The sequence below is a fragment of the Urtica dioica genome, chromosome 12 (genome assembly GCF_054948205.1).
Source record: "Urtica dioica subsp. dioica isolate 48M chromosome 12, U.dioica_male_clone48M_v1_H2, whole genome shotgun sequence".
In the NCBI taxonomy this organism is placed as follows: Eukaryota; Viridiplantae; Streptophyta; class Magnoliopsida; order Rosales; family Urticaceae; genus Urtica; species Urtica dioica.
The window spans coordinates 21,701,601-21,721,886 of record NC_142767.1 but is presented as its reverse complement, the minus strand read 5'-3'; the positions used below and the strand labels follow the sequence as shown (position 1 = coordinate 21,721,886).

The 20,286-nt window shown below is 38.5% G+C and overlaps 3 protein-coding genes and 4 pseudogenes across 4 annotated transcripts; 2 read left to right on the top strand and 5 right to left on the bottom strand.

Annotated features, from left to right (window-relative positions):
- Nucleotides 1-1,846: 1,846 nt before the first annotated feature.
- On the bottom strand, nt 1,847-2,458 carry LOC149380346 (uncharacterized). Its single transcript, XM_089604140.1, has one exon. The coding sequence runs from the start codon at nt 2,456-2,458 to the stop codon at nt 1,847-1,849; it is 612 nt and encodes a 203-aa protein (XP_089460266.1).
- A 587-nt stretch (nt 2,459-3,045) lies between these two features.
- LOC149380345 (PR5-like receptor kinase) lies at nt 3,046-4,948 on the bottom strand (annotated as a pseudogene).
- A 709-nt stretch (nt 4,949-5,657) lies between these two features.
- Nucleotides 5,658-6,436, top strand: LOC149380344 (rust resistance kinase Lr10-like; annotated as a pseudogene).
- A 499-nt stretch (nt 6,437-6,935) lies between these two features.
- Nucleotides 6,936-9,004, bottom strand: LOC149380343 (rust resistance kinase Lr10-like). The gene is made up of 4 exons (XM_089602613.1): nt 8,744-9,004; nt 8,593-8,622; nt 8,205-8,231; nt 6,936-8,063 (listed from the first exon to the last, which is right to left on the bottom strand). The coding sequence occupies exons 1-4, from the start codon at nt 8,910-8,912 to the stop codon at nt 6,964-6,966; spliced, it is 1,326 nt and encodes a 441-aa protein (XP_089458739.1). The 5' UTR covers nt 8,913-9,004; the 3' UTR covers nt 6,936-6,963.
- A 5,407-nt stretch (nt 9,005-14,411) lies between these two features.
- On the bottom strand, nt 14,412-15,488 carry LOC149380342 (rust resistance kinase Lr10 pseudogene; annotated as a pseudogene).
- A 543-nt stretch (nt 15,489-16,031) lies between these two features.
- On the bottom strand, nt 16,032-16,487 carry LOC149380341 (uncharacterized). Its single transcript, XM_089604138.1, has one exon. The coding sequence runs from the start codon at nt 16,485-16,487 to the stop codon at nt 16,032-16,034; it is 456 nt and encodes a 151-aa protein (XP_089460264.1).
- Nucleotides 16,488-17,119: 632 nt separating this feature from the next.
- Nucleotides 17,120-19,372, top strand: LOC149380340 (rust resistance kinase Lr10 pseudogene; annotated as a pseudogene). The gene is made up of 2 exons (XR_016294253.1): nt 17,120-17,795; nt 17,998-19,372. The product of XR_016294253.1 is annotated as a rust resistance kinase Lr10 pseudogene (transcript).
- Nucleotides 19,373-20,286: the final 914 nt, after the last annotated feature.

The window sequence follows — 20,286 nt, the reverse complement described above, 5'->3', positions numbered from 1 at the left end:
TTCTCCACATTGCTGTCTGTTTTACATTCATCCCTATTCTGATCAGTGTAAGTCTGTGTGGTTCTAATGTCATCATAATCAGAATGATATGGAGGGACAATGTTAGTGAGCAGATCAGCATTGTTAGTATAAGAATCTGTGTTGTCAATGTTAGAGAAAGGGAAAATCTGCTCATGAAACACTATGTCTCTTGAGGTGAAAATCTCATTATGATTGTTCAAATCAATGAGTTTGTACCCCTTGACTCCATGGGGATAACCAATGAAGGCACATTTGCGAGCCCGAGGTTCAAATTTTGTCCTGTTTCCCTTCAAAGTAGAAGCAAAAGCCAAACATCCAAAAACCCTCAGGTAAGAGTAATCAACATCTTTACCAAATAAAACAGTATAGGGACATTTATTTTGCAGAACCTGAGAAGGGGTTCTGTTGATAAGAAAGGCTGCAGTTAGAATGCATTCAGACCAAAAAATAATAGGGATGTTAGACTGGAATAAGAGAGCACGTCCAACATTCAACAGGTGTGGGTGTTTTCTCTCCACAACAGAATTTTGTTGTGGAGTTTCAACACAAGAGAACTGATGCAAAATGCCTTTAGAGGCAAAATAGTCAGTGAACATGAGTTCCTTGGCATTATCAGATCGAAAACACTTAACAACTCTACCAATTTGTTTCTCAATCTTAGCAATAAAATGAGGCACACTTTTGACCACATCTGATTTATTTTTCAACAAATAAACCCAGGTAAATCTACTGAAGTCATCAACAATAGTAAGAAAAAATCTATATCCATTATGAGAAGTGGTATGAAATGGACCCCACACATCATCATGAATAAGATCAAGAGCATTTTCACTAATATTTGTAGAATTAGGAAAAGGAAGTCTATGTTGCTTGGCCATATGGCAAATACTACAAGGTTCAATATTGAGAGAGGATATATTGCACCGTAAGATATCATTGAGAGAGGTAATTTTCTTGATAGAGGGGGTGTCCAAGACGACTGTGCCAGACTTTGGCTAAGACAACATTTGCAATTCCAGCCATGATCTTCTGATTTTCTGCCAGCACATATAAGTCTTCAGCTCGTTCACCCTTCCCAATCGTCCTTTTCCTCACCGAGTCCTGTATGACAAAATCAGTGTTCGTGAAAGTCACCATAGCATTGTTGTGTTCAGTTACAGAAATTACTGACAACAAGTTGAATTTGAAATTAGGTATGAATAAAACTTCACGAAGAATGAGGTCATAATTTACTTTGACACTTCCAACGAAATGAACAGGTATACCGGTGTTGTTAGGGAGGGTGACAGTGGATCTATATGTAGGAAAGAGAGACAGGAACATAGATTTTTTATTGCAAATGTGCTTAGAAGCACCAGAGTCTAGGATCAATGCTTTACCTACGTTGCTAGGTGAATGAAAAACTTCAACTGAACAACAAAAACCTGTATGGTAGGACGTGAGGTTGACTTCTGCAGTGGTCTTTGATGAAGATCCAGCACCGGTGAGCTTGTTGGAGAGCATTTCAATGAGCTGATGGCATTGATCATCTGTGAGCGCATTGATAGTGGCATTCCGGTTTTCTGGCTTCACCTCTGAGTCATTTGCCTGATTCTTGGATCTTGGTGTGTATCCAGGTGGATAGCCATGAATCTTGAAACATTTTTCCACCGTATGTCCAAGAATCTTGCAGTGCGAACAATACGGGCGATCCTTCTTGTTGTTCTTAGTGGTGTTAGACTCATCTCTTACCGCCATAGCCATCACTCCGGATTGACCAGGCACAGAGGAATCGAGGCCTACTGCTCGATGCTTTTCTTCTTGGCTGATAAAAGCAAACACCTTGTTAATAGGAGGGATCGGATCTTGTGGTGGCGTAGGAATCGTTCAATCCCATGAGGAAAATCATGACGTAGATGTTGTCATTGAAAGCAGCCAATTCCTTCGCAGCTCCGCATTTGCACGTTCCACACGAGCAGCTAGGCTTGAAGTTCTGAAAATCCTCCCAAAGAGCCTTGATCCGAGTGAAATGAGATGCTATTGACCTAGAGTCTTGAGTGAGGTTGACCAATTCCTTCAGAACTTGAAAGATCCGTGGTCCATTGCTTTGCTGGAACCGTTCCTTGAGATCATTCCACACAGCTTGAGCAGAGTCTCCGAACTGGATGCTTGAAGCGATTTCCTTCGAGACGGAGTTGAGGATCCAAGAAACAACAATATTGTTGTTCCTTTTCCACGAATTGAATTTCGCATCATCGGAGGAGGGCCTAGGGATCGAACCATCCACGAAACCAACCTTGTTCTTGACGGAGAGAGCAATAAGCATTGATCGACTCCAAGAAGCGTAATTCTCTCCAGTGAGAAGCTGTGAGACGAGAATCGCTCCAGGATTGTCGCTGTGGTGAAGATAGAAAGGATTTTCCATCGGATCTTCGATTGCGGCTTTCTGCACAGTCATCGCTCCTTAAACTTGTTGCGCTTCCATGGTGATTTTCCGGTAGAGCTAGGTCTGGCGATTAGTCAAGAGTGCGCGAATTCAGCAGATTATCTGCTCTGATACCATATTGCATTCTAGCGTTCTTGAAGATGCGAAGAACTTAGAAGAAGAGATGAGAAGAAGATTCATAATAATTTCTCATTAATTCAAAAGAAAATGACTGATGTATGTTTAAATACACATCAATCAGAAATGCCACGTAGGCAGTCTTAAAAAGAAACGACTCATTTAACAACAGATAGTTAAAAAAGCGTAAAACAACAAAAAAGGAAGATTAGCCTAAAGACTAGCCTCAGCATACAAAGCCGTACAAGCTAGCGAGCTGAGGAGTGGAGCGAGCTGAGGAGTTGAGCTCGCTGGAGCGAAGCTCGCTGAAGAGTGGAGCGAGCTGGAGCGAGCTAAGGAGTTGAGCTCGCTGAGGAGTGGAGCGAGCTGAAGAGTTGAGCGAGCTGAGTTGAGCTCGCCGTTTTGGTGAACTCTGATAAAAGAGAAGAGATAAAAAACGACGCTAGCTAATACAAAGACTAACTACCAACTACCCAATTACTTCAATAGACAGAGCATTCCCAGCTCCGCAGGAAGGTTCTTGCATTCTCGGTATCATCGAAAATTCCGTGCCCATTGAATGGTTCCAAGATCTCTTGACTAGAGATGCAGTAGAATCGATTTGTCTTCTTTATGGCTTCTTGTTCGTTCACGGTTCTTGATGAAAACAAATGCAAAGAATCAAGATGCTGTGAAAATGGTCCGCCGATCCGATTCTCCTTCGGACTCGCGGTTCTTGTTCGAGCTGTCTTGCAACGGGAATCATACGGTTAACATATTGTTTCCAGAGTCGGTAAAATTCTTTGTAACCAAAAATAATTACAAGTCTAGACAGATCAATGTTTACGACCCCAATAATTGTCTAGTGAGCCAAGTTTTGAAAATCCACGGATTCTCAAACTCGCCATTTTATTATGTAAATCATAAAGTAGACAGCTCAAGTTTTTTCAAATGTTCCACAAAATCAGAGAATGGTGTTTTTAATTACCGTTGTATATCTTGTGCTGGCCGGGCTACCAAATTTTTGCCGTTTCATCGGATTCAAATATTGAATACTTGTCTTCTTGACTTCATTTCTCTCTAAACAGGAGGAGCAGTTGTTGACCAGATCATTTACTGGTTTTTTAAAAACCACTTACACAAATCTCACACAAAATTAAATATTATTAAGAAGATGAGAGGAAGAGAACAAAAACAGAGACACAAAACACCAATTCATCTTCCAATTTATGAAAAAAAAAAAAAAAAAATCAGAGATAGATATTATACAATATCCATCTTCGGAATAGAAGAAAAAAAATACATCATACATCAATATTTCTTATAATGTGAGAGTGGTTTTATCACTTGATGATGGACTGTCGAGATCTCGCACTACAAAATTATCTTGTTGCGGACAATAAGAAGGCTTCAGCGGAAACGGCAGGTCATCATTCTCTGATTCAAGCATTTCTATGACTCTTCCCATCGAAGGACGATCGCTAGGATTCAGCTGTATGCACCATAAAGCCACTGTAATCATCTTCTTTATCCTCTGCGAGTCCTCTTCAGATATATCATGTTCCATAGGCACCGCGTTCTTTCCTCTGCTCAATTGGTCATACACCCAAGAAGGATAATATATTTGGCTCGAATTCTCGGCAATCGCATTCACATTCTTCCTCCGACTCGCCATCTCCATCTACAACATACCGAAACTGTATACATCGGCTTTGTAAGATACTCCACCAATGCTTTTGTAAAACAGTTCGGGAGCTATGTACCCTAATGTTCCTCTCACCGCGGTCATAGAGACAAAGTTGTTCTCCAAAGGGCATAATCTTGCCAACCCGAAATCAGAAACCTTTGGAGTGAAATCCTCGTCGAGAAGGATGTTGTGAGGTTTGATATCGAAATGCAAGATGCGGTGAAAATGGTCTGCCGATCCAATTTCTCTTCGGACTCAAGGGAAGTAATGATCGCTGCGGATTCCCGGGATTCGAGCTGTCCTGCAACGGCACTCACACGGTTATCGAGTTTCCAGAGTCGGTTAACTTTTTTGTAAGCAAAATTAATTACAAGTCTAGAGTGATCGATGTTTACGACCCCAACAACTGTCTAGTGGGTCAACTTCTAAAAATCCACGGATTCTCGAACTCGCCATTTTATTATGTAAATCGTAAAACATATAACTATAGTTTTTACAATTGTTCATCAACATCAGAGGATTCCCGTTATATATCTTGTCTTTCTGGCCCGGGCAACCAAATTCTTGGCCTTCAATCCGACGGAGGGATTTACTATTTGCCCCTATATTGTACAAGGATGTATAACACACCTATGCCTACGACTATGTACTATAATATATCAAGCTATAATGACAAAAACAATCTTCGTTTAAATTGGCTTGAACCAACCTGTGGTCATTGTGAAGCCAACAGAAGGATTTGTTTACTGAAGGGCAATTCCACCAAAGTACAGACCAACTGTTATATCCCTAATAAAGTGAAATGTAAGACTACTTTCCCATATTCCAATCTAACACTCTGCTTTTGATTTTTATGTTATTACAAGCATGCCTATTGTGTTTTCTTTTACAAAGATATCTATAATTAGTTAATTTTTCTTTTATGTGCTATGGAAAGAAAAAAAATCTTAATTATATGAGAAAAGAAAAAATATATTTATTGTTGTGTCTATAAATTTGACAGCTTGGGAGGCTATCGCTGCAGCTATCAGCGTTGCTACTCTCTTAGCAGTGCTAGTTGTAGCATTTCGGGTTTATCCGGGATTCGAGCTGTCCTGCAACGGGACTCATACAGTTGTTAAGTTTTCAGAGTCGGTAAAATTCTTCTTTAAAATAACTACAAGTCTAGAGAGATCGATGTTTACGACCCCAACTATTGTCTAATGGGCAAACTTTTCAAAATCCGCGGATTCTTGATATTATGAGAAAAAGGTAAAATGCATTGACTGTCGTCTTTTATATGTTACAGCACTACGCTGGAAATTTGTGGCTATTGGTGCAGCGATCGGTGCTGCTATTCTTAGCGGTTTTACTTGGAGCGTTTCGGGCTTAATTATAACTTTGTCAGAAAAGGTAGAGAGATTCAACTCAAAATGGAGAGATTTCTGAATGACTACAAAGCTGAAAACCCCAAGCAGATATTCATACGCCGTTATTAAGCTTACCACAGAGCAGTTCAAGGAAAAGCTCAGATTCCTTTTTCGCGGTGGTGAAAATGCTAAACAGCTCCAGCATTTCACATGTCCAGACGCAGAACGTTTTCTCGGCTGGAAAAATGTCCTAGACATTTCTCTGGGAATCGCAAAAGGGGTTGAGTATCTTCACCAACAGATCCTTTACTTTCGACATCAAGCCTCACAATGTACTTCTAGACCAACGTTTTCACGGCGAAAATCTCTGATTTCTGTCTCGCGAAGCTTTGTTCCAAAGTTCAGAGCAACTTTGGGAATGTTTCGTACAAATTGGACGTTTACAGTTTCGGAATGGTGTTGCTTGAGATGGTAGGAAAAAGGAGGACTAGCGACGACAACGACAAGACTCAGATTTACTATCCTGATTGATATACAATCTTCTGGGAGACGATTTTCACATCGGCATCGGGGAAGAGGAAGTTTGTGCGATTGCGAAGAGATTTGCGATCGCGGTGCTGTGGTGCATTCAGTGGGACCCGGAAAACCGTCCTTCCATGAAAACGGTGGTTCATATGCTCCAAGGAGGAGATGCCTTGTTGAGCACGCCACCCAACCCTTTCATTGCTGCCGGTTCAACAAAAAACTACTGTTGACAGCAAGCCTAAAAGGCAAATCATGAATTATGAATTAGAAGCCATAACCGAAAATACTTGGTTTCTTTTTTCTATTACTTGTAAGGTACCAGTGATTTTCTAATCATTAAATCTAATAAGTAAATTTTTCCATTAGGTGTATAGTTGACTCTTCATGGGTGGTTGTGCAAACATAGAGCTTGTGCGAGGCCTTATATTATATCTTCTAGTTGTGAATCGAATTGTTGGATTAGAGTTTAAGCAGAATTAAAAAAAAAAAAAAAGAAGAATTTTTGTTTGAGCAAGTAATCTTTGAACAAATAAGTGGAGTTAGCTATTAGTGTCTCTTTAATAATTTCACCTTATTTGAGGCTTCCTAATTTCTAGGAGTTTTCAATGAAGGCGGGAGAATGAATTCAAATAGAGCTGCATGGCAAAATGGTAGAAAATGGGTAAAAAAAAGTGGAATTATTACTGGCTGGTTTCTTAATAAAGACTACTTACACAAGTAAATAACAGAAAAATGAGTAACATTAGGAAGATGAGAAGAAGAGAATGAAAAACAGAGACACAACACTGATTTAATTTATATTCAGCATAATAAGTAAAACATTACATGACATTAATATTTATGATTATACGGAAGTGGTTTCAGTTTAATGATGATGAACCGTCGGAATCTTGAACTAGAAAATCATCTTGCTGCGGACAATAAGAAGGCTTTGGTGGAAATGGCAGATCTTCATCCTCAGATTCAAGCATTTCTATGACTCTTCCCATCGAAGGCAGATTGGTAGGATTGAGCTGTATGCACCATAAAGCCACTGTAATCATCTTCTTTATCCTCTCTGAATCCTCTTCAGATATATCATCCTCCACAGGCACCGCATTCTTTCCTCTGCTCAATTGCTCATACACCCAAGAAGGATAGTATATTTGGCTCGAATTCTCGGTAATAGCATTCAAATTCTTCCTCCGACTCGCCATTTCCATCAACAACATACCGAAGCTGTACACATCGGCTTTGTAAGAAACTCCACCGATGTTTTTGTAAAAAAGCTCGGGAGCGATGTACCCTAACGTTCCTCTAGCGGCGGTCAAAGAAACAAAGGTGTCCTCCAAAGGGCACAATCTCGCCAACCCAAAATCTGAAACCTTCGGGATGAAATCCTCGTCGAGAAGGATGTTATGTGGTTTTATATCGAAATGCAAGATTTGCATGCAACATCCTTGGTGTAGATATTCGATACCATGAGCCACTCCGAGCGAGATATCAGATAGCTGGGTGCAAGTCAAAGAGCTATGATTTCCGGGTTTGTGAAAAATGTAACTGTCAAGAGAGCCGTTAGGCATGAAATCGTAGACTAACGCGTGGTTTGAACCCTCTACGCAGTAACCAATGAGACGAACGACGTTGACATGATGAATCCTTCCTATCGTTGCAACCTCGTTAATGAAATCTTGTCCATTGGTTTTGGCCGACTTGCTGAGAATCTTGATGGCCATAAGACGATTGCTGCGGAGCTTTCCTTTGAATACAGAGCCATAGCCTCCTTGGCCGAGTTTGGTCTTGAAATTCTGAGTCATCTTCTTGATATCGGAGTAGGAGTATCTTATGGGCACGAGGTTGTTGTGGCTTCCGAGGAACTCTTCGATGGAGTTGTACGTCGATTGATGTCTCCGACGCCATTTGTAGACAAGAAACGCGACCACAAATGGAGTTCCGAATATGAATTCAATAACAGATGCTACTGCATTATTGAAAAACATTTAAAAAAAAAAAAAAAAAAAAAAAAACGTAGAAGTATTATTTGACAATATATTAAGCCAATTCTAGAGGCCATTTGATGACACAAGAAATAATTAATGATATACAATCTTCAAAATCTTACTGGTGATGAGGAAAAAGACACAGACACCTGTAAGAATACAAATGAAGCTTGGTAAATAAACACTGGTGAATGCTTAGAAGAGCATGTTTAATTTTATTACTCAAGGAAAAATCGGCTATAATTAGAGAACAAGTACTTACTATTAGAACCCAGGATTGAGGCAGTGTTGTCGTTAATATTTTGGTTTCAGTTTTGATTAAGTTTCCTTTTAGCCTTACTTTCCTTTTCGGTCAGTTTCCTTTTCATTTAGTCTCTTGGCTATATAAAGCCATTACCTTGTACAATTTTAGATTGATTGAATAATATTTTTCTCTGATTTCTCATTCAAGAGAACAGAGTTTTTCGAAATTTAATTCTTCAATCCAATCCCTAGAAATCCAATACTTACCAATTCCAGCCAAAATTGTCTTGAAGAGATCTGCATTATATAAGAGGCATGAACATCACGACATTAACTAAAAGGTTAGTTAGAATAAAATGTGTGTTGGATGTAAGTGGTGCATAACGACATGGATTTAAAATAACCAAGAATATCTAACCATTATCACATCGAATGCCGTTGGAGTCTGTGATGTAGCAGCCTTCTGGAACCCAGGTAAGCTCAAAGCCAAGTGCAAGCTGATTGCGAATATCAACCGAAGCATTCTTGTTGATCAACCAATCAGATGATATCAGAGCCTTCTGCTCTGTACTGCAAGACATCTCCATATCCGAAGCTATGATTGATATGGCATCAACCAAATAATAGTAGGAGTTTCTGGAACGACGGTCTTTGTTGCAATAAGAAGCGAATTCAGTATAAAGAGAGGAATTCAGGATGATATATGTTGGTGATGCTTCCGCAAGAAGAAGGCAGACAACGTCGGCCATGGAACGGCGCACGGGTTTCGAACGGAAACCGAGCACAGGTTGTCGCGAGCGACGATACTGTGTTATATGACAAAAAAGCACGACCAGCCATAACAATGTTTTCATTCTTAAGCTTTCCTTCTGTGTTTTTTTTCCCCAAATAAGATATATGCCGGCTAACAACTCGGCCAATTAAATAAATATATCGAGACCAAAGATAAAATCTGAATGTATTATTCACTTTGAAAACTAAAGGAACAAAAGACAAGAGCGACCCATCTAACTTCATTTGACTTGGTATTATATGATTGTATAAAATCCAATGTTAATGTAAAATTTGCTTGTTTACAAGTATATCCATAATTTAAAACTCGTGAATATAGCTCTTGCTTTTCGCCAATGCGTCATCATACACGTCGACTTCATATTTAAAAATTGAAAATGGAATTGACTAATTAAGAGCAATTATATCTCCAAAAAATCATAAATAATTGGAACTAACGTAAGTGCGAATTACAAAATAATAACGGCAATACGTTATACGTCAATGCTTTTATTTGAGATTTTTTTTTACTCTACTCCAAAGGTTAACGACACCAGAAGGGTTTTGTTTTAGATTAATTTATATCAAATATGATTATCAGAAGCACTTTAGAAGATAAGAACAGATAGCTAGTTCTTTTCGTTCAACAGAGTACTAAGGACCTATAATTATTGATGTAAAGTATAGAACCGTTGAACAAAACCAACGTTATAAATTTATCGTTTCATCATTGGCTTTTCTTTTGGTTGACTTTTTCCTAGTATAACTAAACCTAACGTAATAAAGTCTCACTTACTTGCTCATGGCTTAAAAAATTCTAAATTTATATGCTCCAAATTTAACAAATTCATCAATAAATATTTTCGCATACTATTATAATGAGTAGTGTTATTTATTTAGTACAAGAATTATAAGTTTATGGAAACTCAAAGTAAACTGTAGAATTTTCATTGTGGGCCCAAGAATCCCTCGATCCGCCCGAGATGCAGTGGCGATGGGAGTCGGAGTACCAACGGTGTTGTGCTTCTTAGGGATGCTTTGTTTTGTTTGCGGGCGAGTCAAATCGCTTGCTAGTCCACGGAGGTCAACCGTGGGCCTTAGCTAGTCCGTGGCCCTACAACCACCAACACTTGTTTTGGGCCTCGATGGCCCAACACTTGAGTCTTATCCAAAGATAGTTTTGGGAGAGAGCCGATGGATTCCCAAGCCCGAAGATAATGTTTGCGCAATATGTTTGTCGGAGTATCGGCCCAAGGAAACACTAAAAACCATACCCGAGTGTAAACATTGCTTCCATTCGGATTGCATTGATGGTTGGCTCAGATTAAATGCCTCTTGTCCCATAATTTGTAGAAAAACCCCTCCGTGGTCGGGACAAGAACAAGCTTGATGAGATTTTAAATGCCTTTTTCTCCAAGCAATATAGTTGTTTTTTTTTTGTTTTTTTTATTAGTACATATACCTTTTTTTAATAGAATTGTAACATTCCGAAACGTTTTGGTTTTATAGAAAATAAATATTCCAGGGGAAATGTTAGAATCCAGCCAAATCCCGCCCAAAATATTCAGCCCATTAATTAAAAAGAAAATAAAATTAATTGGCCATAACTACATCGCGCAAATTGAGGGATACAATTAACACGGGATATCAACCATCTAACCAAAATCAAATCTTCACGCAGCAAAAAAAAACCTCTCTAACGAAAACCCTAAGGGGATTCAAATTCAAAAAATAAAATCGGCGCCGATTGAAGAACGAAGGCGGATTTCTAACCCGACGGCTCAGAAACAAGGTAAGCCTTAACGATTTACGTACATGCAATAATGTTATGTAAAAAAATTTGGTGGTTTGAGAATTTTTTTTTCATCGGAAATAAATTTGAGTCTTTCTTTATTTCAGGAAGTGGGTCTGAAAATGAGTTTCGATGGAAGATTTAAATGGTTTTGTAAATGTTGTTACCGTATGGGTTTGAAATAATCTGGAAATTTTTTGGGTCTTGAAATTTTTTCTCAATTTTGTCTTAAGTTATAACATGACTGCAAAACTTTTGTTATTTACTGATTAACATGTTGTGATTTTCTTTGCATGCGTGAAACTCATTGTACCGAAGCACCAAAGCACCAAATGGAAGAAAGAAGTACATAAAGTATGATAGGTGTGTGTCGAACGTAGAAAACTTCTATCACCCCAACTAAATCCGAGCTTGTTTTTGAGTAGTTTTGAGGTTTTTCGTGTGTTTTGAAGGCTTTCAGGTCAAGATGGGATTTCTAAGATACTCTGGGCAAATATGTACAAATCGAAGCATTCGGGATCGAAAACGAGTCAAAAACGAAGAAGGAGTCAAGAAAATAGGGAAACCTCGTGCAGCGACCCTCATACTGCGCGCTGCGAGGTCTGGAGATTCATCCCGAGTCATCTCTGAGCGTCTAGCGCGTTTGGCGATGATGTGGAAGTGTCTACTTCGCGCCGCGACCCTCATACCGCGCGCCACGAGGTCAATGAATTGAAGCGCCGAAAATCTCCGAGCGTCAAGCAAGGAACACGACGTCCCAAAAATGTTAACCTCCCGGCGCGACTCTCGTACCACGGGCCGCGAGGTGCGCCGAAACCAAAAGAGGAAACGCGGTTTTTAAGTCAATCTGAGTTGTTGGATCAAGTTTTATTACCCAGTCAGCTCCGAAAATTAAGAGAAACCCAAAGATTTCGACATAGGCCTATAAATACACCTCTCAATCTCTTGTTGAAGGATCTTAGGATTTTTTTTATTGTTTTCAATTAGTGCTTGGGAAAGATAGAGAAAAAGAGGAGAGCCGTTCTTCATCGATTCGCGCCAATTACAGTTTTATTCTTCTCCTTTACTCTTGAACTCCCGTATTTTAATTCACAATTTAGTTTTTAATTATGATTTCTTATTCCTATTTTCTCATTCTCTTTTTGTTTTCTCGCTACGCTATGAACTAATTCCGTTGAGGACTATGGCGTATCGGGTTTAGGATTCGGTTATGGATATGATTTAACATATTGAAGTTCAATTTCCATTCTCTACTGCTTTGCTTAATTCAAATATGTTTTAATGCTTGATCAAGATTAGCTACATTGTTCATGATTTTGTACTTCAACTTGATGCTTGAGAAATATTAGGTTGTTAGTGTTTTGGTTTGAATTACTATATGATGCATGCCTAGGCTAGAGATAGTTAGGTTGTCATAGATTCGTGTGAATACTCTTGATATTAATGCATGTTTTTGTTAGGAATTGAGATCGAGAGAAAATTTTCCTAATTTTGACATAGGTTGTTAGATGCTCGAGAGAGATTTAGCAATATTATTCTGTGAGTACGATTAGCAAAGAATAGTGATTTGATTATTGATTGTGCGTGAAATTCATGTATCCAAACCGTTGAATAAACCCATGAAGCCTTGGTCCTTAGCCTCTCTTTCTGCTTACAACTGTTATTTGAGTGTTTTGCTATTTATTTGCGTTAGAACTTGTCAATAATTTGTGACATCTTTCCATATCTTCTTTAGTTCAATTCGTGTTGGTTGATTTGTTTGCTAATTAAGCTTTTTCCTCGTGGGATCGATATCCGTACTTAATTCACTATATTACTTGAGCGACACGTGTACTTGCGCGCCTAAAAATCGCACCTAAGTACCGGCGGGTTCAGTCTCGGTCACAGTATACAAGACTACATGAGAGAAATTATTTAGAATCAATTGTGTAAAAACGACGTTGATTTATAGTTAATACAGTAAAAACCAATTGTTTCATAGTAAATGAATGGTAAAAACAAGCATATTTACAGTATACTTGTGTAAAAACGATGTTGATTTACAGTTAATACAGTAAAAACCAATTGTTTCATTTGTAAATGCATTGTAAATACAAACATATTTACAGTATGTTCGTGTAAATAAACTGAAAAAAATTATGGGATTATTTTGGAGGTTCTAAAATTCTGGGATTGAGAAAGGACACTGAAAAGGAAATCAATTTGAATGTAAAATGGCAGCCAAAAAAAGGATCAAGAAATATTCCGAAAATAAATAACAGATTTCCAATAAATGGAAAATATTATCTTATTGTTATTTATTGTTAATTTCCGAAATTAGAAAACAAATCAACTAGAAACAAGCGGTTGAAAGATTCAAAATCTGCTGGAAAATTCAAATTCTCACGTTAAAAACTTCCTAATCGGTTTAAAAATTTGATTCAATTTAAAAAAAAAAAAAAAAACTGCCCAATTTAAACACATGGCCGAAATCAACAAAGGAAAAAAAATGTAAAAATAAGCAGTTAATAGGATGCCACGTATGCAATTTAGCTATTTACAAAGAATTTACAAAATGTTGGCTAATTTACAATTCCTACAGTTTAGGCGGCTTACGTAGCTAATTTTTTTTTATAAATATAAATAGAATCATGCCAATTGTTCGGAGGAGTGTAGGTTTATTCAAAATCCCCTTAATCGGAATATTATTATTTTTCGGCCCCAAATCGGTATTGAAATCTGTTTTGGAACTATTCATGAAACATGGAATTCAGGTATGCTCACGGTTTATTTTTAGGGTGTATTTTAGTTCTATTTATAATTATTTATTGAGCAGTACAGGAATTAACGGGAATCAAGAGTTTCCAGTTTGATTTCGCCAGAATTCCGATACTGTTTTAGACCATAACATTCCGGGCCCTTTGGAGAAAAAAATATGTTAAGGTGCATAATTAATTCCAAACGCCCACCTTTTATAACATCTCACCTAATCTTGAATTATAAGAAGTAGAAGATCAGAAAATGAAAACAGAGACACAAAACACTTATTGTTGAAATCGAGCTCGTCAGTTCGCCAGCTCGCCACTTCGCCAGCTCGCCACTTCGTCAGCTCGCCAGTTCGCCCTTTCTCCTGACAAAGCGTGCCTTCCTTCTGACAAGCGTGCCTCGGAAGTCCTCACTCCTTGGAACTCATATCACATGGGAAAATGTGTTACATTTATTTGTCATCTAGTTTCTATGTCTTATTTTCTGTGTAACATTTATTACTTTCTATTTCCTAGATAGAATTATTACATGTATTTATTACACTCTCTCTTGTATCCACCATATGTATAAATAGGTGATACAAAGTTCATATCAAATATAAGAAATATTCAAAGTCTCGGAACACTCTCTCTCTTCTCCGATTCTCTCTTTCTTTCAACACTTATTCATCTTCCAAAATTAGAGAGAAAGTAAATCACAAGGTATTCATCATCAGAATAAAGAGAAAAACATATCATGACATTAGTACTTATGATATCGTGACAGTGATTTCACGATATCATAAGAAGACATTAGTACTTATGTAAATCACAAGGTATTCATCATCAGAATAAAGAGAAAAACCTTCAGGATCTTGCGATACAAAACTATCTTCTTGCGGACAAAAAGAAGCCTTCGGCGGAAATGGCAGATCTTCATCCTCAGATTCAAGCATTTCAATGACTCTTCCCATCGATGGCCGATCGCCGGGATTCAGCTGTATGCACCATAAAGCCACTTTAATAATCTTCTTAATCATCTCCAAATCCTCTTCAGATATATCATCCTCCGTTGGTACCGCGTTCTTTCCTCTACTCAATTGCTCATACACCCAAGAAGGATAGTATACTTGGCTTGAATTCTCGGCAATTGTATTTAAATTCTTCCTCTGACTCGCCATTTCCATCACCAACATACCGAAGCTGTAAACATCGGCTTTGTAAGACACTCCCCCGATATTTTTGTAAAACAGTTCGGGAGCTATGTATCCTAATGTTCCTCTCGCGGCGGTCAAAGAGACAAAGTTGTTCTCCACAGGGCATAGTCTCGCCAACCCGAAATCGGAAACCTTTGGAGTGAAATCCTCATCGAGAAGGATGTTGTGAGGTTTGATATCGAAATGCAAGATCTGCATGCAACACCCTCGGTGTAGATATTCGATACCGCGAGCCACTCCCAGCGAGATCTCAAATAACTCCGTGCAAGTTAATGATCTTTTGTTTCTGGGTTTAGAGAAAATATAGCTATCGAGCGAGCCGTTAGGCATGAAGTCGTAGACTAAAGCGTGGTTTGAGCCCTCGATGCAGTAACCGACGAGCCGCACAACATTGACGTGATGAATCCTTCCGATTGTTGTAACTTCGTTGATGAAATCTTGTCCCTTGGTTTTGGTTGACTTGCTGAGAATCTTGATGGCCACAAGACGGTGACTGCGAAGCTTTCCTTTGAAAACCGAGCCATAGCCTCCTTGTCCCAGTTTGGTCTTGAAATTCAGAGTCATCTTCTTGATATCGGAGTAGGAATATCTTATGGGCACGAGGTTGTTTTGGCTTCCGAGGAACTCTTCGATGGAGTTGTACATCGATAGATGTCGCCGACGCCATTTGTATACCAAAAATGCGATCACAACTGGAGTTCCACATCCGAATTCAATAACAGGTAGCATAAAGGATAATCTGCATTATTTGACGATGTATTAAGCCAATTTTAGAGCATTCGACGATACAAGAAATAATTAATGATCTACTTACATTTTATATCCGCCGATGAGTTCAATAGAAAGGAATATAAGAATAGAAATGACCGGAGGGAAGGTAAGAGCTATGATGTGCTCTACTACATTGGCAACTGTGAAAGATAGAAAGGGAAAAGTATCACTGTTAGATCGAAAAATTAAAGTAGAGCATATTTTATTTGACTTTTCAAGATAAACACAGGATTTCATTTAAAAGACAAGTACTTACTAACATCGAAAATTTGACTAACGAGATCTGCGTGATACAAGAAACACGAATGTCACGCCGTTAAGTAAAAGAGAATAGTGTAAGGCGAAATGGAATTAATTTAACGAGAATATCTTACACATTGAAGGACTACATCAAATCTTGTTGGAGTCTCCAGTGTTGCAGCCACGCAGAACCTAGGTAAGCTCAAAGCCAAGCACAATCTGTTTGCGAAAATCCGAAGCGTTCTTGTCGATCAACCAATCAGATGACAGCAGAGCTTTCTGCTCTGTACTGCATTGCATTTCCATATCCGAAGCTCTCATTGATTTGGCATCAACCAAATAAAAATAAGAGTTACTAGAATCATGGTGTTTGCAATAAGAAGCGAATTCTATATAAAGAGAGGAATTCACTCTTGTTTCGCATTTTAAAACCATCACACTCGCTGCGATGTAGTTGCTGGTCCAATCAGACGGGTAACGAGGGAAAGAAGAACAGTTATCTTTCTGATAATCAGCATCCACTATTCTGTAATTTATGGCCTGCACATAGTGTCTTATACTTCCAATGTACAACGCAGTAGAGATCATGTTATTCTCACAAGAGGATGAGTTATGTTTGCGAAGCTTCCGCAAGAAGAAGACGGACATCGTTGGCCATGGAACGGTGCACTGGTTGTTGCGAGCGTCGATAGTCGACAAAAAAACATGATCAACCATAACAGTGTTTTCATTCTTAAGCTTTCCTGTTTTTTTTCTTCTTCTTCTTCTTCTAAATAAGGTATATGCGGACCAAGTATCAACTTGTGGTCAATAACTTGTGGTTTTCAAATATAGAGATATTATGATATCTTTTAGTTTGAAAAGATTGTTATTATCAATCCGTTTTCACTATGTAGGTATTGAGTTTTGGGGTCGATATATTGAAAAACTAGTTTTGACTAGTTGACGTTTTTATTGAGACAAAAATTAGTTACTAATAATAATAAATTGGCGACTTAAAGTTTTCGAGCTACAAATTATGAAAGGCAGTGATTTTTAGTCACACTCCCTTCCAATACGAGGTTGTAGGTTCAAACTCACTTTGTCGGAATTGACCAGTCAAACAAACGAAATGTTAAATGATAAATGTAATTACTTAGACTGATAATGTATAAATATTTGAGAAAATAGACTCAGTAATGTAAGAGTTGTTAAGGATATTGACTTTGAATATTTCAAAGTCATCTCACCATGTGCAACTTATTTTGCAACTTAGTTGCGTTGACACAAAACCAGTTATCATGAGTTGGTCGTACAAGCTCTTGGCGTTCTTGGTATTGTTCATCTTCGAAGTTGTAGCCGGTGAAAACAAGTGCAAAGGATCAAGATGCGGTGAAAATGGTCCGCCGATCCGATTTCCCTTCGGAATCAAGGGAAGTAATGATCGCTGCGGATTCCCGGGATTCGAGCTGTCCTGCAACGGCACTCACACGGTTATCGAGCTTCCACAGTCGGTTAACTTTTTTGTAAGCAAAATTAATTACAAGTCTAGAGAGATCGATGTTTACGACCCCAACAACTGTCTAGAGGACCAACTTCTAAAAATCCACGGATTCTCGAACTCGCCATTTTATTATGTAAATCGTAAAACACGAGACTATAGTTTTTTCAATTGTTCATCAACATCAGAGGATTCCGGTTATAAATATTGTCTTTCTGGCCCGGGCTACCAAATTCTTGGCGTTCGATCCGATGGAGTGATTTACTATTTGCCCCTAAATTGTACAAGGATGTATAACACACCTATGCCTACGACTACGTACTATGATATATCAAGCTATAATGACAAAAACAATCTTCGTTTAAATTGGCTTGAACCAACCTGTGGTCATTGTGAAGCCAACAGAAGGATTTGTTTACTGAAGGGCAATTCCACCAAAGTACAGACCCACTGTTATATCCCTAATAAAGTGAAAGGTAAGACTACTTTCCCATATTACAATCTAATACTCTGCTTTTGATTTTTATGTTATTACAAGCATGCCTATTGTGTTTGTCTTTACAAAGATATCTATAATTAGTTAATTTTTCTTTTATGTGCTATGCAAAGAAAAAAAAAATCTTAATTATATGAGAAAAGAAAAAAATATATTTATTGTTGTGTCTACAAATTTGACAGCTTGGGAGGCTATCGTTGCAGCTATCGGCGTTGCTACTCTCTTAGCAGTGCTAGTTGTAGCATTTCGGGTTTATAACTCTGACAGAAATGCAAGAGAGATTCAACGCAAAATGGAGAGATTTCTGAATGACTACGAAGGTCAAAAGCCCAGCAGATATTCATACAATGATATTAAGCTGATCACAGAGCAGTTCAAGGAAAAGCTCGGCGAAGGAGCATATGGAACGGTGTTTAAAGGAAAACTCTCGGATTCCTTTTTCGTGGCCGTGAAAGTGCTAAACACCTCTAAAGGCGACGGTGAAGAGTTCATAAACGAAGTGGGTACGATCGGTCAAATCCACCATGTCAACGTGGTTCGCTTGGTCGGATATTGTGCCGATGGATCTAGAAGAGCTCTCGTGTACGAGTTCTTGCCCAACGGCTCACTCTAACACTTCATATCATCTTCGGACGCAGAACGCTTTCTCGGCTGGAAAAAACTCCAAGACATTTCAATGGGAATCGCAAAAGGGGTCGAGTATCTCCACCAAGGTTGCGACCAACGAATCCTTCACTTCGACATCAAGCCTCACAATGTACTTCTCGACCAAAACTTCACTCCAAAAATCTCTGATTTCGGTCTCGCAAAGCTTTGCTCCAAGGATCAGAGTCTGGTGTCGATGAGCACGGCTCGAGGGACGATGGGCTACATCGCTTCCGAGGTTTTCTCGAGAAACTTTGGGAACGTTTCGTACAAATCGGACGTTTACAGTTTCGGAATGGTGTTGCTCGAGATGGTCGGAGGAAGGAGGACCAGCGACGAGAACGACAAGACCCAGATTTACTATCCGGAATGGATCTACAATCTTCTAGAAGAAGGAGACGATTTTCGTATCGGAATCGGGGAAGAAGAAGATTGTGCGATCGCTAAGAGATTGGCGATCGTGGGGCTGTGGTGCATTCAGTGGGACCCGGCAAACCATCCTTCCATGAAAACTGTGGTTCATATGCTTCAAGGAGGAGATGCCTTGTTGAGCACACCACCGAACCCTTTCATTGCCGCCGGTTCAACAAAAACTACCGTTGACAACAAGCCTAAAAGGCGAATCAGGAATTTAGAATTAGAAGCCATAGCCGAATTAGAATAATTAGTTTGTTTTATGTGCAAATGATCTGTAATGGTTTAATCTAGTTTTTGTGAAATTTAATATCCTTGTATATTGTGAAACAATGGGACAGCTTGACCAACTCAAACAGAGTTAGCTTGGTTATTCAGCTTGGAGTTCCAAGAATTTCCTTTTAGCTTCCCTATATGTTTTTGGGCTCCAAAGTCCGAACTATTTCTCAAAAGTCAACATTACTGTTATGTTATTTATGTCGATCTGAATCGTTTAGAAAAACCAACCTGAATAACCAATCGTTCATTGAAACCAAAGGTTAACGAGCACAAACCAAAGGGTTACAAATTTTTTTTCGTTCTAAATACCATGGATTAAAGCGTTCATCAAAGGTTAACGAGCACAAACCTTCTGTTGCCTTTAGAACTATGATGTTTCCACTGGGTATCGAAACCATAAGGATGATGGGATTGAATTAATGATGGTTGTTGCAATAAGGATCTGTATAACCATAGGAATTCACTCTTTTTTTGTTTTTTTTTTTGTTTTTTTTTTTTTGCGTTTTATACCATCACAGTACTTGTCGTTGAGAGAGATTTCAAATGCCGATAGTCCTGCTAGATGCTGAAGTAACCGATAAACAATTTTGATCGTGTAATTATTGTAATTTATTGCCTCGACATTGAATCTAATGGTACCAGAGTAAAACAATATAGGTCAATATTCTCGCAAGAAAGCTTGTACATTGGATCGCTATGATGTTTTTGGTTGCTTTTGAGTCGCAGAAGATAGGTTATGCAGACAATGCTTCCACATGAAGAAGACGAACAACTTCGGAAGGTATAATAGCTGTTAATATTTTATTTTAATTAAAACCTAATGTATTCAACTAAAAATACTAAATCATAAATATCCAAACGTTGATTATTTTTTTTTCTTCACAAAATTTTTTAAGGTCGTTTGTCATCGGTGTTGTTTTTTTATCTTGTCGTTTGTCCTAACTGTCGTTTTTAATTTGTTGTTTGCCATTGATGTCGTTTCAGTTTTAATTGTTTTCCTTTGGTGTCGTTTATCTATGATGTCGTTTTTCTTTGCTGTTGAAGTTATTTTTTTGTCGTCGTCGTTTTTTGTCTTGTTGTTTGTCGCTTATGCGATTTCCATTTGTCGTTTGCCTTTGATGTCGTTTTTCTTT